The sequence below is a fragment of the Apostichopus japonicus genome, chromosome 9, assembly GCF_037975245.1.
Source record: "Apostichopus japonicus isolate 1M-3 chromosome 9, ASM3797524v1, whole genome shotgun sequence".
Lineage (NCBI taxonomy): Eukaryota > Metazoa > Echinodermata > Holothuroidea > Aspidochirotida > Stichopodidae > Apostichopus > Apostichopus japonicus.
The window spans coordinates 1,241,985-1,264,553 of record NC_092569.1 but is presented as its reverse complement, the minus strand read 5'-3'; the positions used below and the strand labels follow the sequence as shown (position 1 = coordinate 1,264,553).

General features: G+C 38.3%; 1 protein-coding gene across 3 annotated transcripts in view; it reads right to left on the bottom strand.

Moving 5' to 3' along the window:
• LOC139973240 (uncharacterized) overlaps positions 1 to 22,569 on the bottom strand; it is a 66,342-nt gene that overhangs the window by 18,563 nt on the left and 25,210 nt on the right. For 2 of the 3 annotated variants that reach the window (XM_071979777.1, XM_071979779.1), the window contains exons 1-2: positions 4,217 to 4,536; positions 1,853 to 2,282 (exon numbers count right to left, since the gene is read on the bottom strand). In XM_071979777.1, the coding sequence (XP_071835878.1) occupies positions 1,853 to 2,258 (406 nt within the window). In that variant the 5' untranslated portion in view covers positions 2,259 to 2,282; positions 4,217 to 4,536. Of the gene's footprint in view, positions 1 to 1,852; positions 2,283 to 4,216; positions 4,537 to 22,569 lie in introns of those variants that run through there. The other variant, XM_071979778.1, reaches the window with a different exon arrangement.

The following is a 22,569-nucleotide window of genomic DNA, read 5'->3' as shown; positions in this document are numbered from 1 at the left end:
TATTCAATTACTGTACATACAATATATGTTCAGAGTTGGTGTAAATGATATCTGTGTTAGTAAAAAAAACCTTTACCACATTGTATAGTTTCAAGAATTATATTAGAAATTATTTTATTTAGTAAATTCTTGTGCAGTTTTGTGCAGAAAATGAGAAACAAAGTGATTCATTATGTACAACTAACTCTCAATGCATTCAAGTGGATAGACTTTTGAATGATCTTCTACATGGTTTGACACTCTTGCACATTTCAATGAAATAGATATCTAATGTGTCATGTCTTCTACTTCAAAGGAGTTTAACATGAAACTTATCCAAGTTTCGAAAGGGGTAAAAGAGAATTTGTTTTCTCTTCTTGAGATCAAGGGGGGGGGGGGCAAAAATCTCCCTCCAAGCTTCATGTCAAGGTGAAAAACATTTCTATGATGTCTGAACTTTTTACAATAAATTACAACATGACCACAATTGTCAACATTGCAGAGCTCAGGGATCCCTCTAGGGGCTCTAGGTGAACAAAAAATTTCTTTTTGGAAATTCTTTCATTTCTTTGCATGTCTTCTAGCATTTAAATACAGAATATGTAATTAGTTTGATATGTGAGCAATGCTGTTCTTTTTATTCCCTGCATGGCCCTTTGATATCTACTTGTAGGTGTGGATGTCTCTTGAATGAAAATTATTTCCAAGGTCTGATACACTGAGAGCCTTACAATTGAGTTAAAAGTAAACCTTAGTTAATCATACTGCAGTAACTATAAATATTTGGATTTGAGAAAGAATGATCTGTAAGTCTTGTCATTCTCTGAACATGATAGTTCTCTGAACAAGCTTTAAGAGATGAATGAGTTTGATACTTTAGTGTCTAAATGTTTATGGCATGTAGAATGCTTTCAACAAATGAAACCACACATAAGAAATCATCCTAAACTGTTATTGATTCATTAAAAATATGAGCCAACTATTAGAGAGAAATAGAAAAAGGAAAGTTGTCAGAGAAAACAAAGTAGTACCAAAGTCCATTGAGTTGGGTTAGTTCATGTATAGAAATATTTGACTACAACAGGTTTGTATTACCAGTAATCAGGCCTCGGGGTTAAAAGCCCTGCACTTTTGCCAGCCGAGTGAGTCAGCCCTTTAGTAAGTGGCGATCCCGATACATAGCAAATTCCTTTGCTGATAGGGTACCATCTCCTTGTGCAGGGCTCTTGAGGTCACTGGTTCAAATCCCATTTTAGCCAACATTTTCTTACATCTTTTCCATTGTTATAAAGTTTCCTGTTCAGTTTTCAGTAGTTCATTTACTTATGTTAGTTAAGTTAATTAAACTGGTATGATTATTAAAGTATGTAATTTCACAGTACTCACCAAGGAAAAGGACATCATGGATAAAAAGTGAACACATAAACAAAAACAAAAAAATATTAAAGCTAAAGCTGTAGCTACACATGCAGAAACCAGTGACTGAAGGAAAAGTTTATCAGCCTATTTCTTGATATTACTTGAAAATCTGATCATAATGGTCGATAGAAATGTGATCTGTGAGAGTTTTGTAGTACTTGACCTAACAAAATGAAATAAGGTAAACTGTTACACGGATTACAGCCATTAAATTTGACATGGCAAACTTACTACTACTGTGAACAGAGCAAAGAATTTCATCTCGCTGAAAAAGTTGCCTCGAAACCCAGGCATCAACTGTACCTAAAAGATTGCTCACTTGTACATGAATATATGTATTGAATTCCAAATAAAACAAATGTAACACATATCGGAAAGGATAAGAGAGATAGAGAGAACAGTGAGCATACAAGGATATGCAACACTCACTCTTGTTTATTTTGACAATACTTACTGCATTTCTGTTTCTGTCTCTTCCCAAGGGCCAAGAACTTTCTTGCCCCCCTTTTAGCGGCCATGACATTTCTCATGCCATCTTCGGCCGCAGTCTTTCCAGCTTCAGATGTTGCTTTGACCCCTTTGGTGACACCATTTCCTAGGAAAGAAGTCACTGCTGCAGCTTTGAGAATGGATGATTTATATGGTGTTGTAGATTTTTTAGGTTTAATTAGTAGATTGCTACTTGATGGGGAATCCCCACTGTCATTAACCTCCTCTTCAATGGTAAGACTCTGGTTGCCATGACTATTGATAGTATACTCTTCTCTACTTGCCTCCGAGTCTGAGGGATGAATCCTACTTTGTTTACTTCTTCTTTTCTTCCGTTTGACTTTCTTTGCGTTACCGTCATCTGAGCCCATGACTTGTATTCACATCAAACAAAGCTGCATGCAAGAGAAAAGACAATAACATTGTAGTTTGAGTACATGCTGTACTGCACAAGTTCAGTTAATTATAACCTTTTGTCATAATGTAAAGCAGAATATGGGACAAATGAATCACAAATGTTTAAACATATAACAAACTTTGCAGATTATTAAGATCTAATGTAATCATATTGGCATGGCTACTGAGTACCTTTTCTGTAACAAATGCCTGGCCCACAAGAGCATGATTCAATGCAACAGTTGAAACCCAAGTACAGTATATCACTCAAATTCACTTACTACTACAATGGTGGAGTGGATAAGGGCAAATGGCATAAGAATTGAGAAACCTAGCATCTGGAATGTGATGGATTTGAACCGTGGCAGGCTACAATAAGATGGGTTATCCATCCAGGCAAAGTCCATGTTTCTCTCATCTAAAATTGTCTTCTAATAATCAACAAAATCTCAAATGGTCTGAAACTGCAAATTGGATAGCCACCCAGTGTGAAGTGTAAGTAATAAGCCATTTGACTTCACCCACATGCACATGTTGCAGTAAAAGTCATATAATGCCTGCAGTCAGGGACAGTAATTGCTATAACCCAAGCCGATTTGGTAGCTGTCCTTGGGATTGCTTATTATACATATTTTTAAGAAGAATTTGTAGACTTATTTTTTAAGTGCTTAGGCTAGAGTAATTTATTCTTTGTTTTTTATTATCTTACCTCTCTGCATGCTATTGTGCATTTTTATTATAATTTTAAGCTTTAACATTTTATGCTGTACAGCACTTTGAGATTTCATGGAAAGTGCTTAATAAGAAGTTTATATTATTATTCAAAGTGGCTATTCTTACGACTAGTCGTAACAATAATTACCTTTTACGCATGCGCAGTTGCTTTAACATGGCTATTTTTACGACTAGGAGTATAGTCAGTAGTGCGAAGTTCGGCATACTGTGAAGTTCGGACACCTTAAGAAATACACGATTTTACCATGACAACTTACAGGAAGAGCCAAATTTCACCAATAATTACGAAGCTACAGTTATTTTCTCTCCAAAATGTCCCGTGTGCAAGAAATTACTTACATATTAGTCAATAAAATGACGGAGATCTATGAAGTCTGTTATAATTACTGAAAAAGCAACTGCGCCACCAATTTTATCACCAGCGCCACACTGTGGGTTGCGTGTCCGAACTTCGCAATACTCTAGCAAAGAAATACCAGTTCCACAATCACGAAGAATCTTCTTGGAATACAACGTGAAAACAGTTTGCAGGAAAGAAAGTTTGCCGTATATCGTACTATTACACAATTCTCCCACCATATCAAGTATATTTTCCGGTGATTTATACCAGAAGATTTAGTTTTGGGGTGTTTTAAGGCTTAGGTGTCCGAACTTCGAAGTGACCATGCTACTATTTTTACGACCGGGAGTAACAATAATTTCCGGTTAGGGTTAGGTTTACCCCTACTACATGCGCAGTTGCTTTATTTACTTTACTGCGCATGAATTCGCTGATGTCGTAAGAATAGTTTATAAATAATTGTTACGACTAGTCGTAAGAATAGCCACGGCCATTATTATTACCTGTTGGAAGTTGGGTTAGACTAGCAAGTAGCATACAACGTTTAGGGACACCCAACCCCAACCCAACCAGCAAAATAAAGCGATTGCCTAGGCCTCCCGATGCAATAGTAGTTTTTGGAAGAAATATCTTCACTGTGATTATCACGAAAGAAAGAAGTCACGGTAGTCTAATGTTAACCCTACGTTAAGGTATGTACTGTAACATAGTGTTAGTTATGCCAAACGTCTAAATACTTAACTTGGGCCTAGGCCTTAGTATAGTATTACTATGCATAGGCCTAGAGGCATAGGCAAAATCACTAAAACAATAGGTTAACGTGTTTCCTTATGAATGCTGGCTTGGATAGAAACTTACCTTAATTTAAAGAGTGTAGCCTAACTTAAACTACCATTCGTCATCACTGAGCCCACACTCCTGAATCAACTTTGATATCGATCGAGTTATTAAAAAACTCTCGCGTAACTGGCCCCAATGCTGATCCAAAATAATAGTAAAGGCTAGTTGTCAAGGAGACCATTGGACTGAAAGTAGTGATGCAAAGAGTGCTGCGTAAGTAATAACAAAATAATAAAATAAAATGTAAATAAAAGTTTCGTTCAAAGATAAGAGCCGTCACGTTCAAATATTCGAATCAACTAAAATCACTTAAATTTTTAGGAAATTCTCTTTATCGTAAGGCTGTTAGGCCGAGGCTGAGGTTAGTTCCAAGGTGTTTCGACAACACAGCTAGTTGACCTCTAACGTCACTTCCGTTTCACATTAGCTGATCGTATTGTGGAGTTTTGGGATGTGTTGGGGATAGAGATGAAGATGCTAGTTACTTTTAGAGCATTTTTAAAACGAAATGCATAAAATCAAGTCAACAAATGATGGAAAACGAACATTCAGTGTGCGGTACTAACTGTTTGCATCACTAAGGTAAGCGAAACCCTCAGATCTAGGCCCTAGGTAAAGATGGTACACGAAACACTCAGTGCGCTGTACCAGATGTCTGAATCACTGTGTCTGTGATGTGGTGTCGAAACACCCTGCATGGAATTCCAAGTGTTTGAATCACTGTGTCCTGGTGAAACCCTCAGAATGCAATACCAAGTTTTGTTGTCGAAACACCCTGAAACTAGCCTCAACTCGCTGTGTTGTCGAAACACCTTGACACCAACCTCAGTGAAACCCCTCAGAATGCAATACCAAGTTTTGTTGTCAAAACACCTTCAAACTAGCCTCAACTAGCTGCGTTGTTGAAACACCTTGACACTAATCTCTTTGTTGTCGAAACACCTTGAACCTAGTCTCAACTAGCTGCGTTGTCGAAACACCTTGACCAACTAGCTCCTTTGTCGAAACACCCTGAAACTAGCTGCATTGTCGAAACACCTTGACACTAATCTCTTTGTTGTCGGAACACCCTAAAACTAGCCTAAACTAGCTGCGTTGTCGAAACACCTTGACACCAATCTCAGTGAAACCCTCAGAATGCATTACCAAGTTTTTTTGGCGAAACACCTTCAAACTAGCCTCAACTAGCTGCGTTGTCGAAACACCTTGACACTAATCTCTTTGTTGTCGAAACACCTTGAACCTAGTCTCAACTAGCTGCGTTGTCGAAACACCTTGACCAACTAGCTCCTTTGTCGAAACACCCTGAAACTAGCTGCATTGTCGAAACACCTTGACACTAATCTCTTTGTTGTCGGAACACCCTAAAACTAGCCTAAACTAGCTGCGTTGTCGAAACACCTTGACACCAATCTCAGTGAAACCCTCAGAATGCAATACCAAGTCATCATTCATTCACTTCCCATGCTCCATTAATTCAATGCTTTATTCCTCACTGTGCCCCATTAATCTACCATACCCAATTCATCTAACACACCATTCACATACCTCCATTCATTCACCTACTAACCCCACCCACCTTTTGCCATCCACTGATCTACCAAATATACTTCTAACCATTTAGTCAGTCCAACCTTAATTACAACCTTTACTCACTCTATTGCAATTCAACACACCTAGCCTTTATTTTAGTCTGACATAAGTTTCTAAAAATAAATAAATTTCCCATAGACACCAAATAGGGCTTACCTATTAACCAAATCAAATGTTATTAAAGTCTATTATATTTCCACTCTATTCTATTGACACTATTGTTTTTCTTTACTTCTTTTCCAGACGCTTTGTGGAGGTTGATCTGACAGATTTACATATAGAAGGACGGCTAACGTGTGAACATACAGAGAGACAAATGGACCAACAGACAAATAAACAGATGAACAGTAAAGGTGTTATGTCCCCTCTTCACCAACTTTGTCGGCAAAGAGATAATAAGTGCTTTGCATAAGGACATAACACAGGTGCATTGACCAGGAATCAAACTAGGAACCTCTTGCTGTGGGGCTTTGCTAAAAACTTTTAAGAAGAAAAGTACTAATAACTTTGTGTAGGTTGAGTTAACTTACTTTCCTTGCTCCAATGCAACCATGCCTGTTCCATTTGAAAGGCATATAAAAACTTCTGTGTACCTGGAAACACTGCATGCAGTGCTTGGTATTCTTGTTCGGAATAGTCAAGCATGAAGAACTTGGGGTTCCATTCAAGGTTCCATTTTTGATGATGTCAAGGGCCTCTGTTATCACAACAGTCGTTTCATTCTCTGTAATGAATTCAGCCACAGGACTATAACCAACCTTGGTCCTCACAAATACCAAGAACAGGCAGAGCATATTTTGTGGTCTTGTGAGTGGCATCAATGAGTACCATGTCTCCATAATGCTTTAAAAGCAGTTGTTGCTGGCTGGTCTGCAGGGGCGTATCCAGGGGGGGGCGCAACAGGCGCGCGCCCCCCCTATTGGCCGTCACCAAAAAAAAAAAAGTTTAGCAAAAAAAAAAAAAAAAATTGATGACGACCTTTATGTGAGATGTCGGTGATCGCTCAATCCCCCCCCCTCCCGTATGCTTTATTTTTTGTTTGCCAAAAAAAGGTTCTGGCGAAGTTCGGCGGCATAATAGTTTTAGAAACATAGATGGTAATTGTGTTTGTATTATCACTATAAACAATAAGTGACATGCCAGCCATACTAAATTGTGCATTTTGTGTCCATATTTTTACTGGAAATGTTGCTTATTATTAAGGTCGAAAAATGGATCACATATGGCCATGGGCGGCGATCCTGGGTGGAGGGGGGATATATCCCCCCATTAAAGGGGTGGATGGGATGTAATGCACCATATCCCCCCCCACCAAATGCCAGGGATAAGAATATTTTCATGCCTACATTCAGCATCTTCGTTAATGTACGGCTCTTTTTTAGCTTCATTTCTCGCCTACCATAAACGCAGTGCGATCTTTTCAAATAAAGCGTCTTTATAAAGCAAAAATAGTTGACTGTAGGCTTCATTGGCCCTATAACAACAAAATGTATTATTGCGCCCACGGTATTGATATAGTACATATATGCACCCTCATAGTATTCATATAGGCCCTATAGTAGGCCTACACACGTACATGTTCCCTCGAACAGCTGAGAATCTCATGTAACCAGGGTAATGCTTAATACACGTTTCACCTGGATGCCCTAGCAATCGGTACCTAGGAATGTAACTATGTGTAATTGTGTATTGCATGTGTATAGGCCTATAATAGCCTGCATGAGGCCATTTTCTTCATCGAATAATATAAAAGAGCTCTCGAACATTCTAACGTTGCGCCTGAAACAAGATTGACAGGGGCAATTTTCCCAAAATAACACCCGAAATTAAAAAAAAAAGTATTTTGGATCCTGATTATGAGATATTTCGGACATGACATCCCTAGTTTAAAGTTGGGTATATGCCGCTTGGAAAGCTCGGGAAGTGCCGTTTCCGGCCATCTAGAGGGTTTGTTAATCCCAAAATGTTCTTGTACGCTTCGCGCCAACTCATGGTGGCGCTACGCTTAGATAGTCAACAAGGTCATATCCCCCCCCCCCCACTCGGAAGTACGGATCGCCGCCCATGCATATGACACCATTTTGCATTTCAGCCCTTCTTCGAAAGCAAAAATTGTACACCCCTCCCCTTAGACCCATCCCCCAGGACGGCGATCATTCATGCCTGGCGCCCCCCCTATTGGAAAATCCTGGATACGCCCCTGGGTCTGATGGATGAACAGGAAAGCAGTGCTTTCTCTGGTGTCATAGCTGTCATCATCCATGTCATCCCTATCATCTGTTTCTTGGACAATACCTTGTGTTTTGGGCTTTCTATGTGTAAATTAGCGATTGTAACGATAGGCGTATTCTTGTGTGGGCGTACATGTATATAGTGTAGCATTAGGCTATGGTGCGCTTGTAAGCGACGCATCGCTGTTTAATTACGTAACAGAGGTTTCAAACGTATCAGGCACGGCGCGCTGTTTGTGGTGCGTGCGTGCATCTGGTGTGAGTGTGTGCGTGTGGTGTGATAGAACTTTCTTGTGTATGAAAAGATTTGGCAGAGCTTATGAATGAGGCGGTGAGTACGGATGGTTGACCGGCCAAGACTTGTGAGGGAGTGAGTACGTTTGATTCATATGTAGTGAGCTTGTGACTTGTAAGTAAATTATGCTTTATATTTTATATTTAGTTTGCTCCAGTTGAGTTGTTAATTTATTCAAGTAAACCGTTGCTCCAGTTGAGTTATTATATTATCCAAGTAAACCGTTAATCTTTTGTTTCTGCGTTATCTTTGCAACTTCTCTCCCCTGAGTCATCATACTTTTGGAAGGGCACGCCAGTATGGAAAACCACTAAATTTACATATGGATCCGCACATCTGAGATAGCTGTTTGTTTTGGCTTGTCTGAGCACTTCAAAGAAAAAAACAATCTCGGTTGTCTTCACTTTGCCATGCCTTCACTTTTTCTTCTAGATTGAGTTGATCAAATTGTGAAAACCTGCCTTTACATAGTGCCAGCTGTATGTAGTTTCTTATTGTTCTGTTTGTGGGAAAATATCACCTGTCATGTTTCAGAGGTTTGGAGTCAGGACAAAGCTCATTATAGACAAAATGCTCAAGTGTCTTTCCATAATTCCTTATATAATCTTGTTCCTAACTTCACGATGAATATAGCAAAAACTGCAATTTTTTTTACAGATGTTACAATGTGACTTGATCCTATACAACACTTCTACCAGCCTAGATCAGCTTGAATATGTGGCCTGATGCATCATACTTGTTCATCTGGGCTATTTATACAGAGCCTCTTCTTCCTTCACAATTAGATATTATGCAGCTCTACAAGTGAAAGCATGATGTTGGGTCTGAAGTGGGTACCAGGGAGAATAAAATAAGGAAGGTGCCTCTGTCCATTAGAGAAAATTGTGGTTTTATTAAGCCCCTATACGTAATATGGTGAAGCTTTAGTAAGCCTATTTCCAAGTAATGGTTTTTGAGGAAAACCTGGGAGAGGGAACAAGGGCTTCCCCCCCCCCCACCCATCCCCTTTGGGAAATTTGTATTTCTAGTTGTGTATTTGAAAATGTGCTCAAGGTCTGGGAAACTGTGGGACAAGACCTTATAGAGTGCACCTGCCCCCACCCCCAGATTCCTGTCAGTGGGTTTGTTTGTACCTCTTGTGTACCAGATAAAAACTTCACATTGTTAAGTATGTTATGATTCTTGCATTGTATGTGTAACAAAGAAATATAAAATAAATAAGTTTTATCTGCTTGTTAGAAGTTCCTACACTCTTTGTCCTTCCTGAAGCAGGCAATGTTTTTGATCCTTCCAAGTTTGCTGGACTGAGCTGCTGCAATTTTCTTTAGACCTAACGTACACACTCCGCCAAGGTTTTGTTGCCAATCAAAAGCAGCTGGTAGTGAGCTTTAACAACATCAGCTCCCAGTTTTCTTGTTTAAAAAGGCGGGCACTGTCTTATGTGTTGTTGAAGAATTTTACACATTTTTTTTTACATTGTTGTATCAAGTTAACTGTAAATTAAGAGACCTTTTTGTACTGGAATTGCACTTCCAAGTGTATGGTGACCCAAGATGAACAAAAAAAAATTATATCACACATTCACAGACAAAACTCCTCTGTAAGAAATGTCAGAATATTCATTGATTGATTTGCCAAATTGCCAAACAAAATTTCTATCATGGGATTAGCCTTTCTTTCTATAGCAATTAAGTCACATGCACAAATGATCAAATTCTTCTTGGAAACTGAGTGGCTTAATCTTATCTGTTGGTGGACATGAACCACCTGCTGAATAAATTCTGCATCACCTGAACAGACTTTTATTATGGCCAAACAAATTACCAAGAAGAAATAAGTGACTTAGATTGACAGTTCACTGGCACCTTGAATACTGAAATTAGCTTCTACCAGACTTCTGTAGACCTAACGTAGTGCCTATCTGAACGTATTTATTGTTATTATTAGTTTAGTTTGGTAGAAAAATAAGGATCAGGAGGGGCACTCAATTCCCAAGGACCCTATAGGAGAGAAAAATCTGAAGTCATAAACACTCAGACCCGATTACAATGCTTAAAGTGCTTGTCCAAAGCAATCTTAACCCATTCACACTTCTTGCAAGTACAACTTTCTCACGCAAACCGCTGTAAGTTTTCACAAAACCGTGCAAGCTTACCCACCAATTCCATTACGACATATCCCTCCTGTCCTGACATTACACAACATACCCCGTCCAGGAGAATTCCACGAGTCCGAATTTCCGAGAACCGATGGTCCGTGAGACCGATGGTCTATGGAGCATGCCCCCTAAATTCTTCACTGGTGGACGTCCCTGCCCCCCCTTAAAATCTGAAGAGGTAAGAGAAAACGGGCGATTTAATCCAGTTTAAAACACTTTTTTACATTGTCAAATTACAAAAATATTATTTGAAATTCGAGTAGTCTAAAGAATTTTGACTCCTTACAGAAGTAGAACCGAAAACCGCAACATGTTCCCTTGTTATAGCGGATACTGTCATTTTTATCCCACTTTACTGTGAAATCAGGATTAATTAGGGGTCAACTTTAAACCTCTAGCCCGTAACAGTTGAAACAATTTCCTCATAATAAACCAAACGTCTAATTTACTTCCTAAAATTTGTACATTTTGTAGCACAAACACACAGCAGGGGGGTTAGACATTTGAGAGCGGGGGCTTTTGCCCCCTGCAACCCCCTCTGGTTACGCCACTGGTGGAGGCCTAGTATCAATGCAAGCTGCCCCAGCCCCCTTGCGCAACTCACTGGTATCCATTATGAAAAGAAATGGCTGTAAATTCTTTTAACTAATGCTCTTTATCAAGGTAATATTACCGGTAGTAAGATTTATCTTACCAAGTGCTATTAGAGGCCTAGTAGTTTAGGTCTCGCGGGGCCTAGTATTTAGTAATAGTTTCGGTCTCGCTGACCTCGGTCTCGAAGATCTTCGGTGTGGCGGACCTTTTTTACTTTCGGTCTCGCGGACCATGCAGATCCTCAAGAAGAACAGTAAATTCAGCAAAACTTTTACAAATACTTCTAGCATTGGTAAAGACAATCTTCAGCTTATCCCTGTAGTGTAACTTGTGTAACTAGGCCTAGGTGTACCTTAGCATGCCTCCTGATATTATTAGAAATGACTTTCCTTCCTTTCAAAACACCTATAAGCACCTCCAATAGAAATATAATCCTTATCAAAATTTATGCCTGCCCCCATCGACCCCCAATTTCGTTTAAACATAGCTGTTCAACAGAGTAATTCACCAACCATTAGGCTAACGGTTATGCCGTTAGGCCTACAGTACCTTAGGCTACGTCTTGGGGCCTAAGCTGTGGCAGCTACAACCTGCAACAAAGCCGGACTCATATAATTTTCTCAAACGTTAAAAGTTCAAGTCAAGAGAATACATTTAGGTCTAATCTTTACGTCCAGGCTTCAAACCCATGCTGCCCAGTTGCCGTCATCTTCAGGTTAATCTTCAGCCTGAGTAGCCGTCATCAACAACTTGTACAAGTAATTTACTTTCCATTTCGCGCCATTGCAATAGGAATACTAGAGAGGGCTCTTGAAAACGGAAGTACGTCACAGGTCAACATCTCTGTTGTCGAAACACCTTGGAACTAACCTCAGCCGTTAGGCCGAGGAGAATAACTCCTACTCAATGTTGGGCTGCTTCAAAATAGTAGGCTACCTGTAGGTTGCTTTTTCCATAATATGGAACGCCGAAAGGGTATTGTATTATATTCTTTAATTCTCTGCTGTCTGTTATAATGTTGTTGTCTCCTTTGACGCTGTTGTCTCCTTTGATGTTGTTGTCTCCTTTGATGCTGACATCACATAGCCTGTACATATTGGATCCATGGAATACGGGAAACTGGTTATACGAACTAAGGCTATATATTATACACCGAACGTTAGGTCATTTCCGTAGCTGTAACTTGATAACATACATTATTATTAATATTTTTATTAACCAGCATTTAGAACGCTCTTCACACCCCATATAGTGTATCATAGCGTGTACAACTTAGCCCTGGTCATTGGTAACTTGTCACACCTACACACCAAAGTGTACACAATTCAATCAATCTCTCCTGGGGCACCACAGTGCACCACAACCACATGTCCCCGGGGGACTTCCCATAGAGGCAGCCACAAACCGGTGCACGCAACTATATTTACAAGTTACCTCGCAAGTCCCCATTTATATACCTGGGTGAAGAGAGGCAATGGAGATAACGTGCCTTGCCCAGGACACAACGCAATGATCTGGCCAGGCTTCGAACCTGTAATCCTTTATTAGATCTCTTTTCTTAGGTTGGGGGACTTTCGTAGGTTCTTCACCGATTTTGCAGAGATTTCATCATTTCTTTTATCATTTTTTAAGCTGTGGCAGCTACAACCTGCAACAAAGCCGGACTCATATAATTTTCTCAAACGTTAAAAGTTCAAGTCAAGAGAATACATTTAGGTCTAATCTTTACGTCCAGGCTTCAAACCCATGCTGCCCAGTTGCCGTCATCTTCAGGTTAATCTTCAGCCTGAGTAGCCGTCATCAACAACTTGTACAAGTAATTTACTTTCCATTTCGCGCCATTGCAATAGGAATACTAGAGAGGGCTCTTGAAAACGGAAGTACGTCACAGGTCAACATCTCTGTTGTCGAAACACCTTGGAACTAACCTCAGCCGTTAGGCCGAGGAGAATAACTCCTACTCAATGTTGGGCTGCTTCAAAATAGTAGGCTACCTGTAGGTTGCTTTTTCCATAATATGGAACGCCGAAAGGGTATTGTATTATATTCTTTAATTCTCTGCTGTCTGTTATAATGTTGTTGTCTCCTTTGACGCTGTTGTCTCCTTTGATGTTGTTGTCTCCTTTGATGCTGACATCACATAGCCTGTACATATTGGATCCATGGAATACGGGAAACTGGTTATACGAACTAAGGCTATATATTATACACCGAACGTTAGGTCATTTCCGTAGCTGTAACTTGATAACATACATTATTATTAATATTTTTATTAACCAGCATTTAGAACGCTCTTCACACCCCATATAGTGTATCATAGCGTGTACAACTTAGCCCTGGTCATTGGTAACTTGTCACACCTACACACCAAAGTGTACACAATTCAATCAATCTCTCCTGGGGCACCACAGTGCACCACAACCACATGTCCCCGGGGGACTTCCCATAGAGGCAGCCACAAACCGGTGCACGCAACTATATTTACAAGTTACCTCGCAAGTCCCCATTTATATACCTGGGTGAAGAGAGGCAATGGAGATAACGTGCCTTGCCCAGGACACAACGCAATGATCTGGCCAGGCTTCGAACCTGTAATCCTTTATTAGATCTCTTTTCTTAGGTTGGGGGACTTTCGTAGGTTCTTCACCGATTTTGCAGAGATTTCATCATTTCTTTTATCATTTTGTGCGCATAACATAGCCTTTTTAGATGGGCTAGTCGGTCTCTCTCGGATGTTAAAGCAAGGATGATACGTCGCCTTTAGGGAATGGTATAAGGGGAGGAGAGCATGGATCGTTATACTCTAAGAAATTTAGATATATCGGAAGGTGCTTGCTTCTTACATCAGCGACGTAGCCAGGAATTTGAAAGGGGGGGAGCACTTTTTTTGCGATTGATATGGATTTCCAAAGTTGTAGGCACGACTATCTGAGCGGAGCGCCACCATCGGTTGGCGCGGAGCGTACAAGAAAATTTTTGGTTTTACAAACCCCCCAGATGGCCGGAAACGGCCCTTCCCGAGTGTTCATTCTGGTTCCCTGGCCTCTTGCTAACTTGAGACACCTCATTCAATATAACTTTTAAACCTAAAAAACAAACGAGTTAAAATAGTACGTAATTCAATACTGCATAATGTATATATTTAAAATTAGCAAGGTACATGTACAGAGTAGTCTTACTTTTCAACTTCTGATAATTGTATATACAAAGATAGGCCAGAAATGTCTTTGATACAACTACAGCCAGTACTTGTCTTTGATTCAACTGTAGCTAGTAAATGTTTAAGTTAGCCTAATAAGAGAAGGCGAGAGCTATCCGACGATTGCCATCTGATGCAAATTTCTCACCTGTTTTCTCAACTGAAATATTATTTGCGTAAACGGGTTCTTAACTAGATGTTACTACTGACAAGATTGGAATCTAGTCTTTTTCGGCGGGTAGAGTGTTGATTGAAACGACACGCGATAGAAATGACAGCCTAGATGACAGAAGAATAGGTCACCAATAATTTGGCCATATTCTTGCTACGTTCATTTCAAATAGTATTTCCTGTCTAGAATCTTAAACTCGTCCAGCAAGCTTATGGATTTGAATTATGGGTGTATTTAAAAAAAAAGGTAACTTGCCCAAAAATGTGTAGGCCCGGGCCTGCAGTGCTACATACTGGCTACGCCCCTAGTCATATGATATGTTATTATCAGCAGATTTTGTTTCCTGTTTGAATTCTTTTACATGTTCTTATACGTAATGTATCAGAAAGACAAACATAGTGCCCTTTTACAATTTTTCCAGTAGGATGATTCTTGTTTATTGTCCAATGTCTGGACTTTAATACATTTGACGAACTTAACTGATAGACAATATAAACTTTCATATTTTGTAATATAGCCAGATATGCAGTGGTCTAAAAAAATATCGTTATCGCAGTGTATTTAATTAGCAGTGTAATAATTATTTATAGGAAGTGCGTATCACGATTGCTAGCTTAGCTTCATAACATGCTGTTCGTGCAACAACTTAGGACGAATCAAAGAAAGGATGAGAACGAACGTTGTCGACGTTATTGTGCATACGGTTCGTGACATAAGGCAATATATTTAGGTATACGCTGTGGCCAACTGTAGGCTTGTAATAGGCTATAGGCTAAATTTAGCTAATTGCATCTGCCAAACTAAGTAAGTAGTTCAATCAGTAGGCGGGAATGTTACTACGATTATAATCGACTTAACGGAGCTGACGAGTATTCAAGATCAAAAGAGCACTGACAAAATACCATGCTAAAAAACGACAGTTTTTAAACATTTTTTTTCGAAACTGAAAGGGGGGGAGCGGTCGCTCCCCCTGCCCCCCCCCTGGCTACGTCCCTGTCTTACATGCAAAATGGTGATTGGCCTCCCGCTTTATATGCGGACACCCTAACCACTAGGCTATGGACGCTGATTGTGTATCCAAAGGTTCCATACCGGTAAATAATTCCATTGTAGGCGTGTCACCTGTATCGAACAATACTAATTCTGTTTTAGTGACATATTTGCCTTACTCTAGAGATCAAACATGAATCTAACCAACTCGAAGTCATTTGTGATTCCTAAAGCCGGAGCTCGAAAGAGATACTTTGAACAGAATATATATATATATAAAATCCAGAACAGTGAACAAACTTCCAGCCTCCACCGGGATTCGAACCCAGGCCTCCCGCTATATATATATATATATATATATATATATATATATATATATATATATATATATATAATATATATATATATATATATATATATATATATAATATATATATATATATATATATATATATATATATATATATATATATATATATATATATATATATATATATATATAATATTGCAACACTGCTGCAGAATTTCCGACTGTTTAGGCTTACCACCTAAACATATTATATAACACATATGACACATATTATATTATATGATTTACAAAGATTAATTAAGATATAGCTAATTGGTAAAACTATCTATAAGAATTAAGTGATAAAAGAAGCCTTGATTTTTCCTTTTTTTCTATCATCTATATAAGAACTTACAAAGGTGCAATAGCGCCACTATATGCCAGAGGTGAATGAACAAAAATCACCGATATTCCCTCAAAATGTATGCGACGACAAGCCCTAACCATTCAATCCCGGTAGTTTTTATACACTAGAATGAACCTGTATATATACATCTCAGTGATATAAAAATGTGATAGTTTCATTTGCAAACAATGAACGTTTTCTATCTATATTTCATTAGGTTTATCTATACCGAAAAATGACCACAGCAAGTTAAATATCAGTGCAAAATGTCGACACAGCGTATTTGCCATGACGGTAAAGAAATTTCTCTGTGAAATTCAACCAGTCGATTTATAGGGAAGAATAAATATCAATTTTTAAATATTTCGACAATCAAAAAAAGGAAAAATAAATTCACACGTGCAAGCAAGAATTCCATACACCATGACCGGCCGACAGCATCTGTGATTGAAGGTAGCTGTTTGTTGAAGTGCTTTGTCAATATCAGCTGTGTAATAATAATAATAATAATACACATAATAGTAATAATAATACACATAACCAGATTTATATGCCTAAATAGAGGCAACTATAGCCATAGGATCGCGTTGAAGAAGTGCGGATTTATCACTGCCGCATAGGGAAACGAAACTGGAATTTTAATCTGTATAGCTGAATATTTTGAAAAGTATTATAGCTACTAGAAAGTGTGTTAACACATTCTGCATGGCTTGGCATATAGAGCTTCACCGCGAGAGTTATGGTTCTCTTCACGGCCCTTATTAATTAAAAAAATCAGTGCCGTAAAAGCAAACTTCGGAGTGGTCAAGCCAATCAAGAGACCGGTCAGACACCGGGGACAATTACGTCAAACACCTCCCCCCCCCCCGATTGAATCATCTTTAAGTATACAATGAAACAAAGGATATATTATTCTTTATCCATATCTACCCGTACCGCATGACTGACCCGTCGCCCAGGGTTGTTGCGCCCTTATCAGGCCTGGAAGTGCCATCAAAATGGTTGTTTCTTTACATCTGAGCATAAATGAGTGATTATATGATTTGATCTTGTAGCATATTTGGTCAAAATAATGATAAGCTCTACCCTTTCTCTCATTGTGGACATATTTTAATTGTACATTTATCTCTCATGAAATGAACAATTATTCATCCTCTCCACCCCTCCCCAATTTAGCTATAACCGATTATCGGGATTGTGTACCGTCCATGCAATTAGGGACGTACATGCGAGGGAGGGGAGAATGGGGTGTCACCCCTCCACTAGTGAAAACGAAAGTCGGTCCCAAATCGATCTCAAACCTGAGAACGCATTTAGTGCGTGAACTTACACCCATGAATGTAATAGTGATAAAACAATCAAAATTATACAGTGTGTAAAAGTAAGTTGGCCTGCTAACAGTTTTATTTTATTTTAAAATTATACAGCGTGAATTGTCTTCCTGAAAGGTAATTAGGGCGGTATTGAAGAACCTTGCATGCATATAATTCCGGATGTGTGACCTGATTAAATCACTTTGGCTTCGGCTTTGAATACGTTTTTGTATGCTGCCGTGTTGAACGAATCTAACCGTCATAGTACTTACCGACTTTGCGATACACGTTATAGTCATTGCCGACTTTGCAATCCGTTGTCCCCTTGACTCCATAGTTTTCCCTTTCGGGAAACCAAATATGAAGAAAAGGGAGAACAAAATCGTTCCCTCTGTTTCTCCCTATACGTATACACTTCCTAAGTAATAATAATGAAAATGTCAATGATATTGATAATTATAGTGATTGTAATAGTGATAATTATAATGAATATTAATGATAATGATAGTGATATATAGTGATAGTGATAAATAGTGATAGTGGTAATGATAATGATAATGGATAATGTGAATGATAATGGTAATGTTAATGATCATGGTAATGATAATGATAATGACAATGACAATGATCATGATAATGATAATGACATGATAATGATAATGATCATGATAATGATAATGATCATGGTGGTAATGGTAATAATGATAATGATAATTGTAATGGTAATGGTAATGATCATGGTAATGATAATGACAATGACAATGATAATGATCATGATAATGATCATGGTGGTAATGGTAATAATGATAATGATAATTGTAATGGTAATTGTAATGGTAATGGTAATGATCATGGTAATGATAATGACAATGACAATGACAATGACAATGACAATGATAATGATAATGATAATGATGATGACAATGACAATGACAATGACAATGATAATGATAATGATCATGGTGGTAATGGTAATAATGATAATGATAATTGTAATGGTAATTGTAATGGTAATGATAATGATCATGGTGGTAATGGTAATAATGATAATGATAATTGTAATGGTAATGGTAATGATAATGATAATGACAATGACAATGACAATGATCATGATAATGATCATGGTGGTAATGGTAATAATGATAATGATAATTGTAATGGTAATTGTAATGGTAATGGTAATGATCATGGTAATGATAATGACAATGACAATGACAATGACAATGACAATGACAATGATAATGATAATGATAATGATGATGACAATGACAATGACAATGACAATGATAATGATAATGATGATGACAATGACAATGACAATGACAATGATAATGATAATGATAATGATAATGATAATGATAATGATCATGGTGGTAATGGTAATAATGATAATGATAATTGTAATGGTAATGATAATAGTATCGATCATGATCATGATCATGATAATAATAACGATAACGGTAATGGTAATGATATCCACCCGGAAGGGTGCTCAGGCGAGGGAGAGGAAAAGATAGAAGAAAGCTAATACAATGAACAAAAGAACTAATCATTAACATTGATGAATACTTGACGCATTTGACGACTTTTCAAAAGTTTTTGAACGAAGTGAGGGAAGCATATCTGTTTTCTAGTGGTAATACATTCCATAGGCAAAGAGCAGCTTCTTCGAACGATTTGTACATGATCCATGTATGTTTAGGTTTGGATGATATAAATCTAGCAAATTGCTACACGCTACAACAGGATACACGCCCTTGTACAGGCATGTGGTGAGTGTAATATGCCCCTGTTTGTAGTCACCTGTTAATGCAGTCACCTGCACTAGTCCAAGGTTAGTCATTTGTCATATAGCTGCAGAAACGATGAATTTCCAGGTGTTCGAAACAAACGAAGTAAAAATATATCAAGTTAATTGATCCCCGACAGACCTTATCTACACCCTTGAGACAACTTGTGTAAACAGATACTTTTAAGATTTCGTTAGTTGTTTACCGCTTCAATGGCTCTGATAAAATCTGAAACTCTTTTACAATTCAAGTCGTTTTATGCAAATTAACTATGGCGAATACATATCACTTAAATTGTAAATGCATGGGACCCCAAAGAATCGATCTGCCTTATACAATGATTGAAATATATATAAGGCTATATGTATTTGTTTATATTCGAAGGAAAGAAGAAGAAGGGGATAAAAGGGGGTAAAGAGGGAAAAGGGGAAAGCTTTTCAAACTGGGGCGACAATCTTCTTACAGTATTAGTCATTTCTAGAATGAGGGAAACGATCCGATAAGAGCCTTTCACGTAAAATTGAAAAGTGAAGATGCAAAGTCTCTCATTTTCTCATCGACGACAAACCGAGTGAAATCTACAAAACTATGACCGATATAGAAACGAGGCCGTATTTAGGGCAGTTCCAAAGTGAACACACTCCAAGGTGGTTTCACAATCATGATGAAAGGTGCCCCCCCCCCCCCCTTACGGATCAGTTTAAAAGTGAAAGAGGGCGCTCTCTCTCCATTTCATAGATTGAAAAAAAACCTATATTTTATATGTTAACGGTTGTCAATATTCTCTGTTGATCCTTACCCCCCTCCTGTATCTGCATATGATGGCCTCAATGTACCACATTGCTAATTATTTGTATAGTAACGTATCATAAGGGATGTTTTAAAGCATTTTTCACAACCCCTCCACTTCCCCGCATCCATTCTCGTCTTCGTTCTTATACCAATGGTGTTTTGGCATGCATTGTAACCCGTTTACATAGGAAACTAATCATAAAATTGAACATATCAAGTCGTTTGCTGTGTTAAATTTAACTATACATATTTCAATGGAATGAAAGTTACACCATGAATTCCAACTTATAAGTTTATCGGTAATTCTGAACTTTGTTTCTATATATGATTATGCTATGAATAATAGAACAAAGTTTGAGGGAAAGAAGTGCCCCAATTAGTGACATCATTTTATTGATTTTATGATTTCAACTTTTAAAAGTGGATTACTCGGAAAGCCAGAGTCGACCTTCCCACTAGGTCCTCAAAGCATTTATGTAAATAGAAAAGGGGAAAAGAAGAAGAAAAGAGGTATATATTATTCAAATAAGGGATATAACAAAGGCAAACAATTAGAAAAATAAAAAGAGTTATTAGCATAGGGAAAAATTTACAAACTAAGAAACCAACTGAAAAAAAGATAAAATTAATTAAATAAAAACAGTATAGGAAAAGAGGATCAACAAAAAAATTAAACATAAGTAATACATTTACTTGTTATGTTCATAAAAAGCATTCATGTACCAGATCATCTAAGATTGTAATCAATGTAATATGCAAATCGATCTAGAGTTGATTTTCCCCCATGTACAAGACAAGGGAGCAAATCCTATATTGAGGTACTTTCCTTTCGGTTGAGAATAAATTAGTTCATAAATCAATAATTGATTTGCAAAATTGATTGCATGATTACGACTTGGGAAAATACAGGGACTTTCCAAAATCTTTAACAACCCCCCCCCCCCCTCATTTATTTCCTTGTATAGGCCCATACGTCTAAATTATGCAGCATAATACTATTGGAATTCGTCCGGAATGTATAAGCATTATGCCTTTGAGTCGGAACAATTAGGCATGACACAATATTGTGAGTCCGATGCAGTTGATTATAATTGGTGATGATTCATTTGAAATGATAAATATCAACAAAAACAAAATACTGTTATTTGAATTAGAGTCGTTGCTATAGTTTTAGCTTGCATGTGATGCGTCAAGTATCATCTACAAACAAAACCAGTGGAGCTTTTTAAAGGGCGTCACAAAGGTAACGTGCTCCCCGCCCCCCCCCCCCAACCCCCTCCCCCGCCCCCACCCCGCCACCATTATTGTGGTAAACTTCACAGGGCTCCTTAAAATTAAAATAAGATGTTGCTAAAATAGGACACATTTTCCATTTGTTTTAATTAAAGGGTGCAATGTTGGAAGAAGAAAAAAAATGAAATAAGAAAAGTGCCATGTTGTTGATATGTAAAGGTAAAAGTGTACTAAAACGTGTCCTTTTGTTGAGAAAACATTCGACTGGAATTTGTGCTAGACAGAGGATTCATTGGGTGGGAAAGTTTTGAGGTTACTATGTGGTTTGCCCTCTCAAATCAAATTATGTCCCACTGTTCCTAGAATTTGCCCCCCCCCCACAGGATCCCCTCCCCCAGCTGAGCATTCTTCCCCCGCCCCTGAACAACAAACAAGATAAATTATTAACTGCTGTAACAATTAGCTTTCTTTGAAAGTTGGTTTTATTTAATCTGGATGCCCTAATACTCGACCTTCAAAGGGATATGCCGGTGGCAGAAATGTGACACATGTCCAGGGATATGCCGGTGGCAGAAAACGTGTCACATATCTAAGGATACGATGTCGGTGGCAGGAAATGTGACACATATCTAGGGATATGACGGTGGCAGAAAATGTGACACATATCTAAGGATATGATGCCGGTGGCAAAAATGTGACACATATCTAGGATATGATGCCGGTAGCAGAAAATGTGACACATATCTAAGGATATGCCGGTAGCAGAAAATGTGACACATATCTAAGGATATGCGGGTAGCAGAAAATGTGACACATATCTAAGGATATGATGCCGGTGGCAGAATATGTGACACATATCTAAGGATATGATGCCGGTAGCAGAAAATGTGACACATATCTAAGGATAGGCCGGTGGCAGAAAATGTGGCACATATCTAGGGATTTGCCGGTGGCAGAAAAAAATACCCGTATCTAGAGATATGATGCCGGTGGCAGACAATGTGACACATATCTATGGATATGTCCGTGGTAGAAAATGTGACACATACGGTATCTAAGGATATGCCGGTGGCAGAAAATGTGGCACATATCTTAGAATTTGCCAGTGGCAGAAAATGTGACACATATTTAGGGATATGATGCCGGTGGCAGAATATATGACACATATCTAGGGATATGATGCCGGTGGCAGAATATGTGATACATATATTAAAAAGAAACAAACCCACACAAACCCCAATCTCAGTATCTTGTTGCTACCTCGAAATATGGTTGGTTGAATGTGACCTATTCGGACTGGCTAAACCCTTGATTCT